The sequence below is a fragment of the Chinchilla lanigera genome, unplaced genomic scaffold (genome assembly GCF_000276665.1).
Source record: "Chinchilla lanigera isolate Chin_1 unplaced genomic scaffold, ChiLan1.0 scaffold00067, whole genome shotgun sequence".
In the NCBI taxonomy this organism is placed as follows: Eukaryota; Metazoa; Chordata; class Mammalia; order Rodentia; family Chinchillidae; genus Chinchilla; species Chinchilla lanigera.
Window position 1 is genome coordinate 1,110,707 of NW_004955468.1, and position 13,217 is coordinate 1,123,923.

The 13,217-nt window shown below is 50.9% G+C and overlaps 1 protein-coding gene across 1 annotated transcript in view; it reads right to left on the minus strand.

Moving 5' to 3' along the window:
* Positions 1–6,660, minus strand: part of Kcnk6 (potassium channel, two pore domain subfamily K, member 6) — a 9,342-nt gene extending 2,682 nt beyond the window's left edge. The window contains exon 1 of the mRNA XM_005399855.2: positions 5,462–6,660. Coding sequence (XP_005399912.1) covers positions 5,462–5,783 — 322 coding nt within the window. The 5' untranslated portion in view covers positions 5,784–6,660. The remainder of the gene's footprint in view (positions 1–5,461) is intronic.
* Between the last annotated feature and the right edge of the window lie 6,557 nt (positions 6,661–13,217).

Here is a 13,217-nt window from a genome sequence, read left to right on the forward strand (position 1 = left end):
AAAAAAAAAAAAAATAGATAAATAAAAATAAAGACAGGGTCTAACTATGTGTTTCAAGCTGGCCTTGAACTCACTTTGTAGCCCAGGCTGGCCCCAAACTCACAGCAATCCTCCTGCCTCAGCCTCCAGAGTACAGAGATTACAAGTATATGCCACTATACCCAGCTTCCAGACCATTTTTCATTTCTTACTTTGAGTCAGGGTCTCATAGTTGCTAAGTTGTCTCAGATGGGCTCAAACTTGCAATGCTCCTGCCTCAGCCTCCCAGAATGCTGAGATTACAAGCATGTGTCACCACACCTAGCTAACTAGGTTCAATTTTAGCAGGAATCCCCAGAATCCCCATCCTTGTTTTCTGATCAAACTTATCATCCTACTCCTGGTATCTCTGTCACTGGCCTGAATATCGTAAGCATTTGGGCTGGTGTGTAGCTCAGTGGGAGAGCTCTTGCAAAGCATGTGGGAGGCCTAGGTTCCCTCATCACCACAAACAAAACAGAATCTGGTTAATCCAAGTTGACCAAGAATTCCCCTAAGTGATGGCGAAACTTTTAGAGCTTTCAAAGCTATTAAACAGGCCACTGCAGCACCCATGCCAGTTTTGCCACCACTACCCTATCCTGATCAAGAAAAGAGATTTACAGAGACATTTCAGTGTGCCCAGCAGTCTCCAGCCATTATCCTAACCTGTGATCACCTGGATTCCAGGAAAAGCAGAGCCTCAGGGCTGCAGCCACCACAAACAGAGACATCCTTTCACAGAACGGACCTGCCCTCAGCCATAAGGATCCCGGAGCCAGGGAACCAGGCCAGGGAAACTTCGACCTGACCCCGGCCCACCAGCTGGTCCTTAAAGCTGGCCTCCTGCCCTCGTGGGGGGGCCGGTCTGATCCCCTTCGTCAGAGCGCGCCCTCCAGCCACTCACGCTGCACTACTTTTCTGTTCTTACTCTCCTTTGGGCAGATGTGGGAATGCACATCTGTAATCCCAGCACTAGGGAGGCTGAGGCAGGAGGATTGCCCTGTGAGTTTGAAGCCAGCTGGGGCTACATAGAAAGTTCAAGGCCAGTCTGAACTACACAGTGAGACCCTTTCTCCCTGCCTCAAAAAAAACCCCAAAACAAAAACCCTTACTCTCCTTCGCTACGGGCCTGATCTTTCTCTGCTACTCAAGCTAGTCTCTGACCATTTTCTCTTACTTTCCAATTAAAGCTTTTCCCTGTTTATAAACCAGAGCCCCCCACCCCACCCCACCCCACCCCATGTGTGCTCAGGAGTCCCGTGTCCCTTGTACCCTTGACCTGCTGTCCCTGCTCTACAAGAGCTGGGTTCTGCAGCACATACATCACCCTTCTCAGGCCCAGTAATGCTGAAACCAAGCCACATGACAGCGACTTCCCTGTTCTCAAAAACTGTGCAGGTTGTTGTTCAGGACAGAGGCACGAGAGGCGCCGGTGGTATGGTGCTTAGCGTAGCTGCCTTCCAAGGCAGAGGCACGGAACCCTCAGGCCCAGCCTAACACGACCCTGACATCCTGGCAGAGCCAAAGTCTCCACTGAGCGAGCACAACCAGAGTAAGGAGTCAGAGAACCCAGGTTAGAAGCAAGGAATTCAGGCAACAGTGGCAGGAGAATGCCAGGCGTGCCGGCACACTCCTGTAATCCCAGGACTCAGGATCCTCGTGAGTTCAACGCCAGCCTTGACTACATAGTGAGTTTAAGACCACCCCAAACCACATAGCGAGACCCTTTCTCAAAAAGCAAAAAAAGAAACAACAGTGGCAAGAGAAACCAGAATTAGCCACAAGTTCCCCTCAGCCCCCATACCAGGTGAGGGCTAGTCTGCTACGACTATGCGTGTAACCACACAGTCCTGCTTCCCCTTCCCTGAGCCGCTTGGACTCCTTCACTGTGCCCCTTTGGGCAGACAGATCTGAGCACCCTCTGCCTCCCTGAAAGTCAGACTCCTAGAAAGCTTTCTTTTTGCAAAAAGCCAGTGACAGGGCCGGGGATTTAACTAAGCAGCACAGTGCCTGCCTGGCAAGCGTGAGGTCATCAGTTGGATTCCCCGTACCAAAAGAAAAGAAAAAGCCAGCGACACAGCACCAGCTTCCAGGAGCCCTGGGCAATGAGCCCTTGCTCAGTATCAGTCTGGTGAGTCCAGGAAGAGCCCCGGACTCTGGGGCCTGCTGGCCTCGATTCACAGCCACTGTACACCTTCCTAGCTGTGTGACCTTCGGCAAGCTGTCCGACCTCGCTGGGCCTCCGTTTCTTTTGTATGTTGTGCTGATTAAGTAAGTTGGGAAGTTTTTTTGGTTTTGGGGGGCTTTTTTTTTGTACCGGGGATCAAACTTGGGACCTTGCACTTGCCAGGCAGGTGATTAAGTAAGTTGAAGCCCAAACGTGGTGCGTCCTCTGTCAGACCCTCGCTATTCCTGCAGTGAGGAGAGTTCTTAGCCCATTCTGCACAAGAGGAGGACACTGAGGTCTGCAGATGAGCAGCAACTGAGCCAGGCCACCAGCCGGCCACCACCACCTACTCCTCCGCAGGGGGTGCCTCCTCAGAAGCCAGGATCTGAGAGGGAGGCAGAGGGTGGCGCCTGCGACCCAAGGAAGCCCAGGAGCAGGACGGGCAGGTCCTGGCAGTGTGGGCGCAGCAAGCCACAGGCGAGGCCAGCTCACACCAGTCTGGGAGGACTGCCAGTTCTGCGCCTGTAAGCTCAGTCTGGGCGGCAAAGCCATCTCCTGTTGCTGCGCAGGGGGTAGCAGGAGTCAGGAGTTGGGAGCAGCTTCATCCCTGTTCCAAAGAGGACACCTGGGCTGGGACCCACTGCAGAGCAGAGAACCTGGCCGCGGGTTCCCCAGGGCTGCGGGGTGGAACAGGATGGGACTTCCCAGAGTCAGGGATCTCGAGGGCTGAGAGGTGGAGGAAGCGTGGGTTCCAAGCTCCAAGATCTTTCTTATTTTTATATTATTTTTTGCTGAGGATTTAGCTCAGCGGCACAGCGCCTGTCTGGCAAATGCAAGGTCGTGAGTTCAATTCCCGGTACCGGAAAAAAACCAAAAAAAAAAAAAAAGCAGTGTATTATCTTTTGCAGTCTGGGGATTGAAGCCAGGGCCTTGTGTGTGCTAAGCAAGTGCTCTACTACTGAGCTACACTCCAAGTCCTTTATTTTTTATTTTGAGACGGGATCTCACTAAGTAGCTAAGTTGCCCAAACTTACAGTCCTTCTGCCTCAGCTTCCCAGAATACAGGGATTATAGATATGTGCCACCATATTAAGCTCAGGAGTTACTTTTTTTTTTTTTTTTTTTTTTGGTCTTTTTGAGACAGGGTCTCGCTATGCAGTTCAGGCTGGTCTTGTGCTCACTTTGTAGCCCAGGCTGGTCTCGAACTCACAGCGATCCTCTTGCCTCAGCCTCCCAAGAGCTGAGACTACAGGCATGCACCACTATGCCCGGTGGAGTCACAATTTTTTTTTGTTTGTTTGTTTTTGTTTTTCTCCGGTACCGGGAACCGAACTCACGACCTCGCGCTTGCCAGGCAGACGCTTTTGCCGCTGAGCTAAATCCCCAGCCCCCGAGTCACAATTTTAAATCAAGGGCCAATATCCTGGTTTCAAATGGATCCTGGGGCCAGGCATGGTGGCACACACCTGTGATCCCAGGACTCAGGAGGCTGAGGCAGGAAGATCCCTGTGAGTTCAAGGTCAGCCTGAACTACATAGAGAGACTCTGTCTCAATAAAAAGAAAGAAAGAAAAGGAAAGAAAAGGCGGGTGTGGTGGTGCCCGCCTGTAATCCCAGGGCTTGGGAGGCTGAGGCAGGAGGATCATTGTGAGTTTGAGGCCAGTCTGGGCTACAAAGTGAACTCAAAGCCAGCCTGAATGAACTGCATAGGGAGACCCTGTCTCAAAAAGACAAAAAAAAAAAAAAAAAGAAGAAAAGAAAAGGAAAGAAAAAAGAAAACGAGAAAGAAATGAATCCCAAGGTCTTAGGCCCAAAGGAAGGAGGGGCAGGCACCAGCTAGTGTCTTCTGCTTCACAAGCGGAACTGGGAGGGGAGTCCTTAGGCAAGTGACAAGGTGGGGGGCTGAAGTGTGTTCTGGGGAGGGTTCTGGACACAGAGGGCCTGAAGTGTTGTTGATGGAAAGAACTTCAGGTCCCAAACAAGCAGGGGCAGTGGGAGGGGGCGGGGAGACCCCAGCTGTGAGTCTGCAGGAGCCCCAGGTCCTCAGAAGAACCCCTTGTTTGGGAAGCCCAGTGGGCAGGGGCCTTGGGGCAGGAGAGCAGGTGGGCAGAGCCAAGTTCCTGGGCTAACATGGGGGTCTGTTTCCTTGACAGTGTGGAAGCCTCAGGGAGTCCCACAGGAGGTCAGGGTGGATCTGGGGCTCTTACTGAGTAGTGTCCGGGTTCAGAGAGGGGTGGGAGTCTCAGTTCACGGGTGTAGATACCTTCCTGAGTGGTCCTTGGATTCGAAAGGGCTAGAGGTTTGCTGGAGGTGTTTTGGGGACAGAGGGCTGGGAGTCCATGCTGGGGGTTTTCTGGGAGGGCAGTCAATGGTCCTTGCTGTAGGGTGCTCTGGCGCCCACCAGCATGGGTCCCCTTCATACACTGCAGTTGGTGGGGCTGCTGAACTGGGGTCCCAGGCACAGGGAACAGTGCTGCACTGGGAAGAAAACCCTGCCCGGGGGCTGGGGATTTAGCTCAGTGGCACAGAGCCTGCCTGGCAAGCACGAGGTCATGAGTTCGATTCCCGGTACCGGGGGGTGAGAAAACCCTGCCCTACAGGGAAGACATTGAGATGGGGTGGGGTCCCCTGCTAGAGTCACGGGTAACTGGCTGGGGAGTATGGTGACAGGAGAAGGACGAGGTCTCCTCGGGGGTGGGACTGTCAGAAGGGGCCTTGCGTATTTCCTCCTGGAAGAAAAGCCTTTAGTGGTGGCACCCTGAAAAACCTGGGGGTCTATGTCCCTGCTGGTGTGCCAGGGTCAGGAGAGGGTGGGGTGGAGTGCTTTGGGAGAGTCATATCCTATGGGCCAGGAGACATTTGGAAGGGATGGCTAGGAGTCCTGGCAGGGCTGAGGCCCCTGGGCAGAAGGGCGGGATCTTAGAGGTAGAGGGTCCAAGGCGGGTCGCTGACAGCGGGTCGCTGCCACAGTCCTAGACCCAGAGAGGGCTAGAGAGACCCAGTTCTCTGGGGCGTTAAGATTCTCACTGGTAGGCACTCTGAGTGATGGAGGACCCCAGTCCCGAGGGAACTGGTGTTTTCTGCCTTGCAGGAAGGGCTTGGATGGGGGATCCCCAGGGGGACTACCACCAGTGCTCACTAGGTGTCCGGAGGACGCTCTAGGCGCACAAGGAGGTGGGATAAGGAGATTCGAGAGGGTTCCCGGTCCCAAAGTACAGGGCCGAGGTGGGGGTCCGCGTTCTCGCCGGCCCGAGGCGGGGTGGCGCTCACTTACCCACGGTGGTGACCAGCGTGCTGGCGAAGAAGAGCGCCGAGGCGAAGTCCCAGGCCGGGTCCGAGGTGTTGGCGGCCCCCGAGGCGTTGGCGAGTACGGAGCGCCCCAGCCGCCCGGCCGCCAGCACCCGCTCCACGAAGGCGTCCAGCGCCGGGGGCTCCACGCACGGGCTGCGCAGCAGCAGTTGCTCCCGCAGCGACCCCAGCTCTGCCCGCAGCCGGGCCTCCTGCGGCCGCTCCAGCCGCGCCACGAGCAGCGCGCCCAGCGTCAAGTAGGCGGCGTAGGCGCCCAGCGCAATCGCCAGCAGCGCGCCCTGCCGCATGGCGCTCCGACCCGCGCAGCCCCTGCAGCTGACGTGGCCCCCGCCGTCCGGAGCCTGGTTTCAGTTCCGGCAGCTGGAGACGCGGCCACAGACGCCCCAAGAGGAAGAGGAAAAGAGGGAGGAGCGGGGCTGGAGCAACGCCCTGCCTCTGGGAAACTGAGGCACGCCCAGGCACCAGGTGTGTTAGCGCAGGGCGCAGAGGGCGGAGCTCTGCACTCCCGGATGGATTGGGGGGGGGAGGGGCGCGGTTGCTGTCCATCCCTTGCTTCTCTTCCCCGCTCCAGAAGTCGCAGGTCCCTAAATTACAGAGAACCCAAACTCTCCTTTTCGCTTCTGCGTGGAAGAGTTGCGTCCCAACTCCTCAAAGAGAGCGCGCGGCTGTTAAGGTTGCTCCCTGCATCCAGGCGCATAATGAGCTCAGTTCTCGTCCACCTGAGCGCTGGAGGGGACCAGCGACCATCTAATTCACAGAGGCAAACATCACAGAGCCAAGTGTCCCTTGTGCCCTCGTGGGCAGAGTGGGATCGTTAGCGGTTTACATCTTCGCTTAGCACACACTTTGTCCTCACTAGTCCTGGAGACACAGCGGTGACTGAGACAGCCTTGGAGTCTGTCCTCTCGAAGCTCCCAGTCTCATAGGGAAGACTGACACATCAGTAGAGTGACAGTGGAGGGTGGCCAGGGCTGGGATTCGGGGAAACACAGCAGAATGACCAACGCTGAGATGTGGAAGGCAGAGGAGGGCATACTCCATCTTAGGGAGGGTAAGAAAGCTTCAGAGGAACGGGTTATCCTCACTGCAACACGAGTGACTAGGGAAGGTGGGTGCAGTGGTGCACATCTATACCTAGCCCTTGGGAGGCTGAGGCAGGAAGCTAGTCACAAGTTCGAGGCCAGCCTGGCCTCCATAGAGAGTTCAAGGCCAGCCTGAACTGCAAAGCAAGACCCTATCTCAAAACAAACAAAAAAATTAGAGAGAGACAGAACAGAGAAGGGGAGAGAGGGAGAGAGAGGGGGAGAGAGAGAGAGAGAGAGAGAGAGAGAGAGAGAGAGAGAGAGCGAGAGCGCTAGGAGCCAGGATCTCTTATGGTAGAACCACAAATATATGCCTCTATGAGGGACTGGGGAGAGGAGTGTGGCTTAGTAGCACTCTTGGCAGGTATGTATGAGGTGCTGAGTTCGATGCCCAGCACTGCCAGAAAAGCAAAACAAACTAAAAAAAAGGAAGGATTGGGGATGTAGCTTAGTGGTAGAGCGTATGCTTAGCACATGAAGGCCCTGGGTTCCATCCCTGTCCCCGCCAACGGGAGGGAAGTCTTTTTCTGAGTTCCTCTTGCAGGGCTCTCCACATCCCTCTGTAGTACCCTCCTGGCGGCCTTCTGGAGGGCATCTCAGAATTCAGCCATAGCAGACCTCCAGAGGAACAGGGCTTGGGGCCCAACTCATTCTATTTATGAAACTGTGGCAGTTCTTGGAATAGAGCCTAATTTGGGGCTGACAGTCCACAGGAAGAGATATCCCATGATAAAAAGAGTAACCCAGTAACAGTGGCTGCCAGTGATCACAGGCCCTTGGACACAAGTGCTTGCACAAGTCCTCGACCACACTCATCTGATTCCCATAAACAGAGGAGAAAATGTAGACTGCAGAATGGAGCACAGTCAGCCGCCTCATCTGTGAATTCAATCAACTGCAGGTTGAAAATACTTGGAAAACAAGCTGTGTCTGTACTGAATGTGCACAGACTTTCTTCCATGTCATTATTCCCTAAATAATACAGAAAAATTTTTACAAATATTTACATAGCATCTATATTGTATTAGACATTGTAAGTAATATAGACAGATTTAAGGTGCTGGGGGTATAGTTCAGTGGTAGAGTGCTTGCCTAGCATATGTGAAGGCCTGGGTTTGCTCTCCAGCTCCACACAAAATATGTATGTGTATAATTTAAGGTATATGGCAGGAGTCAGGCATGACAGTACATACCTGTAATCCCAGCATTTTTGAGGCTGAGAAAAGAGGATTGCAAGTTTGAGGTCAGGCTGGACTACATGGCCAGACCCTATTTTTTTTTTTTTTTTTTTTTTTTATTTTTTTGAGACAGGGTCTCGCTATGCAGTTCAGGCTGGCCTTGAGCTCACTTTGAAGCCCAGGCTGGTCTTGAACTTGCAACAATCCTCCTGCCTCAGCCTCCTGAGTGCTGGGATTACAGGCGTACGCCACCACGCCCAGCAGCCAGGCCCTATTTCAAGAAAAAAAAAAAAAAAAGAATAAATAGGGACCATATAATACCATCATCAGAGTGAGCCCCTCCAGCAGTTCAAGCTGGAATCCTTTGCTGATTTTTATTACCCTCCTTTGTTAAGAGCCAGCCTGAGCCGGGCGCGGTGGTGCACGCCTGTAATCCCAGCACCCGGGAGGCTGAGGCAGGCAGATCATTGTGAGTTTGAGGCCAGCCTGGGCTACACAGTGAGCTCAAGGCCAGCCTGAACTGCATAGTGAGACCTTGTCTCAAAAAGACAAAAAAAAAAAGAGCCAGCCTGATTTTTGTCAGTTCTTCAAACTAACCAACCCTTACCATCTTTCTTTCTTTCTTTCTTTCTTTCTTTCTTTCTTTCTTTCTTTCTTTCTTTCTTTCTTTCTTTCTTGGTTTTGAGATAGGGTCTCAGTATCTAGCCAGGGCTGACCTCAAGATCACTGCAATCCTCCCACCTCAGCCTCCCTAGTTCTGGAATCACTGGTACGTACCACCACACCCAGCTTCTCTTACTTTCTAGTTAAGCTTTTTCTTCCTGTAAATCCATGCTTTAAATTTTTTGTGAGGGGTGTTTTGGTTTTTGTTGAGTTTTTTGGTGTTTGCTTTGTTTTGTAGTGGGGACTGAACCCAGGGCCTTTGCACTGAGCTACATCCCCAGCCCTTTATTTTTTTATTTTTGTGCCAGGTACTAGCTAAATCACTAAATTGCCCAGGCTGCCCCAGTCTCCTGCTCCAACCTCCCCGAGTGCTGGGATTATAGGCAGCTAACTTGGATAGAAATTAATATACAGTCAGAGAGGGACTGGGCTCTCAAGATAGTCAGTGAAGAATAAAAACATCAGAATTGTGTGGCTGGAGGTGCATTTGAAGAAGGCCAGGTCTCAAGACTAAGAACCAATGGCCAGGCCTACACACTCCCCTAAGAAATAAACAGTAATTTAAAATTATATTGTATAATACAACAAGCATTGTTAATTTCCTATCACTTTGTTTGTAATTCTGTATTTCTGTATTGTTCTTTTGCTATTTTGTAAAAGGTTGTCTGTCTGTTAATATTTTCCTCCTTTTATTTTTAAAATAAAAAGAATAAAATTATATTGTGATTAGTACCACCTGGTCCAGTAAAGCCAAATAGGTGTCAGTCACCCAGGTGGGTGACCAGAACATCTGGACCCATTCCTTCCCCAAAATGCCTTTGTTCTCTCTCCATGCATCCTTGTTACCTGACTCATTTCTCTACTGGGTCAATATTAGCTAAGCTTACTTGTGATCTAACAGATTGTAGTTTGACCCACATTTTACTCACATTGTGACTTTGCTGAATAAATTATCCAACAAAGCGTCTGTGACCACCCACTCAGGACCCTTCCTGCTCTCTCTCAATAAACCTTTCTCACTTGTAACCTCTCTGGTTCCCTGGAATTCATTCTTTTTTTTTTTTTTTTTTTTTTTTTTTTTTTTTTTTTTTTTTTGGTTTTTCTCCGGTACCGGGAACTGAACTCACGACCTTGCGCTTGCCAGGCAGGCGCTTTTGCCGCTGAGCTAAATCCCCAGCCCTGGAATTCATTCTTTGATATTCAGGGGACATGAACCCAGCACATCTGGCATCTAGCAGGGTGGGAATTATATTTCTCCCATATCGCTGAGATCACAGGTGTGTGCTACCACACCCAGCCACACGTTCCTTTAATTTCTATTATGACTAAAAGCAAGAAAGCCTGCCAGCCAAGGACAGTCTTGGTTTTGAACATGGGGCTGCCCTAGTGTGCTCCAGGACTTGCTGGGACCCCAGATGGACTGAGTGCTCAGAATATAGGACACCGTGGAAGGACTGAGGACTGAGGATACCACACAAGGACTGCACAGGGACCCTCAGCCACACCCAGTAGTCTCCAGCCATTGTCCTAAACCTGTGATCACCTGGATTCCAGGAGAACCAGAGCCCCAGAGCTTTGGACAGCGACGCAACCCCGGCCCGCCAGCTGGTCCGTACACCTGGCCTCCTGCCCTTGCGGGGTGAGAGCTCTGATCCCCTTCCTCAGAGCGCGCCCTCCAGCCGCTCACACCACACTGCTTTCCTGTCCTTACTCTCCTTTGGTAGCGTACCCGGATCTTTGCCACCTCCTCAAGCTGAAGTCTCTGTCTATTTTCTCTTACTTTTTTTTGTTGCTGTTTTGTTTTTGGTTTTTTTGAGACAGGGTTTCGCTGTGCAGTTCAGACTGGGCTTGAACTCACTATGTAGCCCAGGCTGGCCCAAAACTCACAGCGATCCTCCTGCCTCAGTCTCCCAAGTGCTGGTATTACAGGCAAGTGCCACCCCCAGACTTCTCTTACTTTGCAATTAAAGCTTTTTGCCGTAAAAAATAAAATAAATTTTTTTTTTTTTTTTTTTTAGTCTTTTTGAGATAGGGTCTCTCTATGCAGTTCCGACTGGCCTTGAGCTCACTTTGTAGACAAGGCTGGTCTCAAACTCAGAACAATCCTCCTGCCTCAGCCTCCTGAGTGCTGGGATTTCAGGCGTGGACCACTACACCAGGGTAATGAAATAAAATTTATTTATTTATGTATTTATTTTTGGTTTTTTTTCCGGTACCAGGAATTGAACTCACAACCTCGCGCTTGCCAGGCAGGTGCTGTGCCGCTGAGCTAAATCCCCAGCCCCATGAAATAAAATTTAAAATAAATGTATGGGGACAAAAATATACGGAAGAATGTACATATACATATATTACATCTTTTTCTTTTTTTCAGGTACTGTGGGGCTGGAACTTGTAATCCTCCTGCCTCAGCCTCCCAGAGTGCTGGCCAGGATTAATTACAAGCATGCACCACCGTGATGCCCAGTCGCTCTCTCTCTGTTTCTGTCTCTCTCTCACATAGTACTGAGGATTGAACCCAGCGCCTTGTGCATGCTAGGCAACCATTCTATCACTAAGCTATACTCCCATTCCTTTTTAAAATTTTATTTTGAGATTGGGTCTTGCTAAATTGCCCAGGCCAGACAGGGATATAGTTCAGCAGCACAAGCACCTGCTGGCAAGCACAGGGTCCTGAGTTCGACTACCAAAAATAAATAAATAAATAAATTGCCCAGGCTGGTTTCAGACTTGGGATCCTCCTGCTTCAGTTTCCCAAGCAGCTGGGATTGCAGACATTTGCCACTACACCTAACCAGTATCTTTTTTTTTTTTTTTTTTTTTTTTTGAGACAGGGTCTCACTATGCAGTTCAGGTTGGCCTTGAGCTCACTTTGTAGCCCAAGCTGGTCTTGAACTTACAACAATCCTCCTGCCTCAGCCTCCCCAAAATCATTTTATATAAAGGACTTGAGTGTTTAAGGATTTTGGTATCCACAGAGTTTCTGGAATCAATTCTCCCCAGATACTGAAGGATGACTATAGTCACATAAGAGATCAGCAGGGTCTGGCGTGGTGGTGCACACCTGTAATCCCAGTACTCAGGAGCTTGAGGCAGGAGGATCGCTGCAAGTTCAAGGCCCCTGTGGGCTGCATAGTCAGTTTAAGGCCAGCCCGGACTACATATGGAGACCCTATCTCAAAAAACACAACAAAAAAATCAAGCTAGGAGTGATGACGTATTCCTGTAATCCCAGCACTTGGGAGGCTGAGGCAGGAGGATTGTTTTGAGTTCAAGGCCAGCCTGGGCTACAAAGTGAGTTTAAGGCCAGCCTGAGCTGCATAGTGAGACCCTGTCTCAGAAAGACAAAAAAAAAAAAAAAACCCTAAGAGGTCAGCAGGAAGCCAGAATACTTTATTAATAAAAAAATAGCTGCAGAAGTGATTAACCTGGAACAAGAAGAAGGGCTGAAGATGAGAAGAATGGTGGTGAAGCCTAAAGGACAGATGCTACCTCAGGGAGGACCTAACTCAGCCAGCACTCACTACTGAGAAACCAAGAGCGGCCCTCAAGGTCCCCCAAAGCCTCCGTCTCAGAGGAGGAAAGGGAAGCCACTGTGATAGGGCCACATGCTGCAATCTTTCCGGAGTGCTATCAGGGCCCAGAAGTCACTTCCACCAATGTCTCTGCCTGCGATAAGTGGAGGGGGCCGGGGACACAAAGGAGGGGGATGAGGGACGGAGAGGAGAGACAAAGGAAGCTGGTTTTCAATGCCCAACACTAGCGGGTGCCAGGAGCTGCTGGGGTTGTTGACGGTGTTTGGTGGACACCAGGCATCGGGGGAAACACTCACAACCCGAGAACATCTGTATGAATATCTGAAAAACAGCCTAAAGAGATCTCTGAACAGAGATACCAGTTTTTACCACCTAACTTGCTGAGTGTCCTTTTTTCATTAAATATTCACTTTAATACCTAAAGAGGGAGGTGGCCCAGGGGACACACGCCTATAATCCCAGAAGTCAGGACCCGAGGATCATGAATTCAAGAACAGCCTCGCCTACAGTGCGAGACTGTCTCAAAACAAACAAATAAGCAAACAGAAACATGTAATCCCAGCTGAGGAGGCTGAGACAGAAGGACTGCAAGTTTGATCTCAGCCTGGGCAATTCAGCAAGATACCCAAAATTAAATAAATAAATAAATAAAGGTTTGAGGTTGTAGCCGGGCGTGGTGGCGCATGCCTGTAATCCCAGCACTCGGGAGGCTGAGGCAGGAGGATCGTTGCGAGTTCGAGACCAGCCTGAGCTACAAAGTGAGCTCAAGGCCAGCCTGAACTGCACAGGGAGACCCTGCCTCAAAAAGACCGCCCCCCAAAAAAAAAAGGTTTAAGATGTATCTCAGTATGAAAGTCTTGAGTCCAACCCCTAATACGTAGCCAAACAAAAAATATAAAAACCTAAGGAGTGCCAAAATGGTATAAGGGCTAGAGCTTACACAACTATTAGTCCTTGGGGAACACAAATGCATCTCTCCCCCCTTGACCCACACCCGTGTCTGGCTCCCCAGTGCTCTCAGACTCAAACTAACTACCTGAACGTAAAGAACTCTATTTCCCATCTCGCTCTCTGCCCCACACCTCACTTGTACCTCTGGACGTTCCAGGCCCCGCCCTTCTGTCCGTCAGGTTCCGCCTCTCACCTTACGTCACCAGCCCCAGTTCCCGCCTCTTACGTACACCACATCCCATTCGACCGTGCCTTTATGGGGCGTGGCCTCCTTTCAACCATGAAGCTCATTGGCTATCATGCGCCTCTGG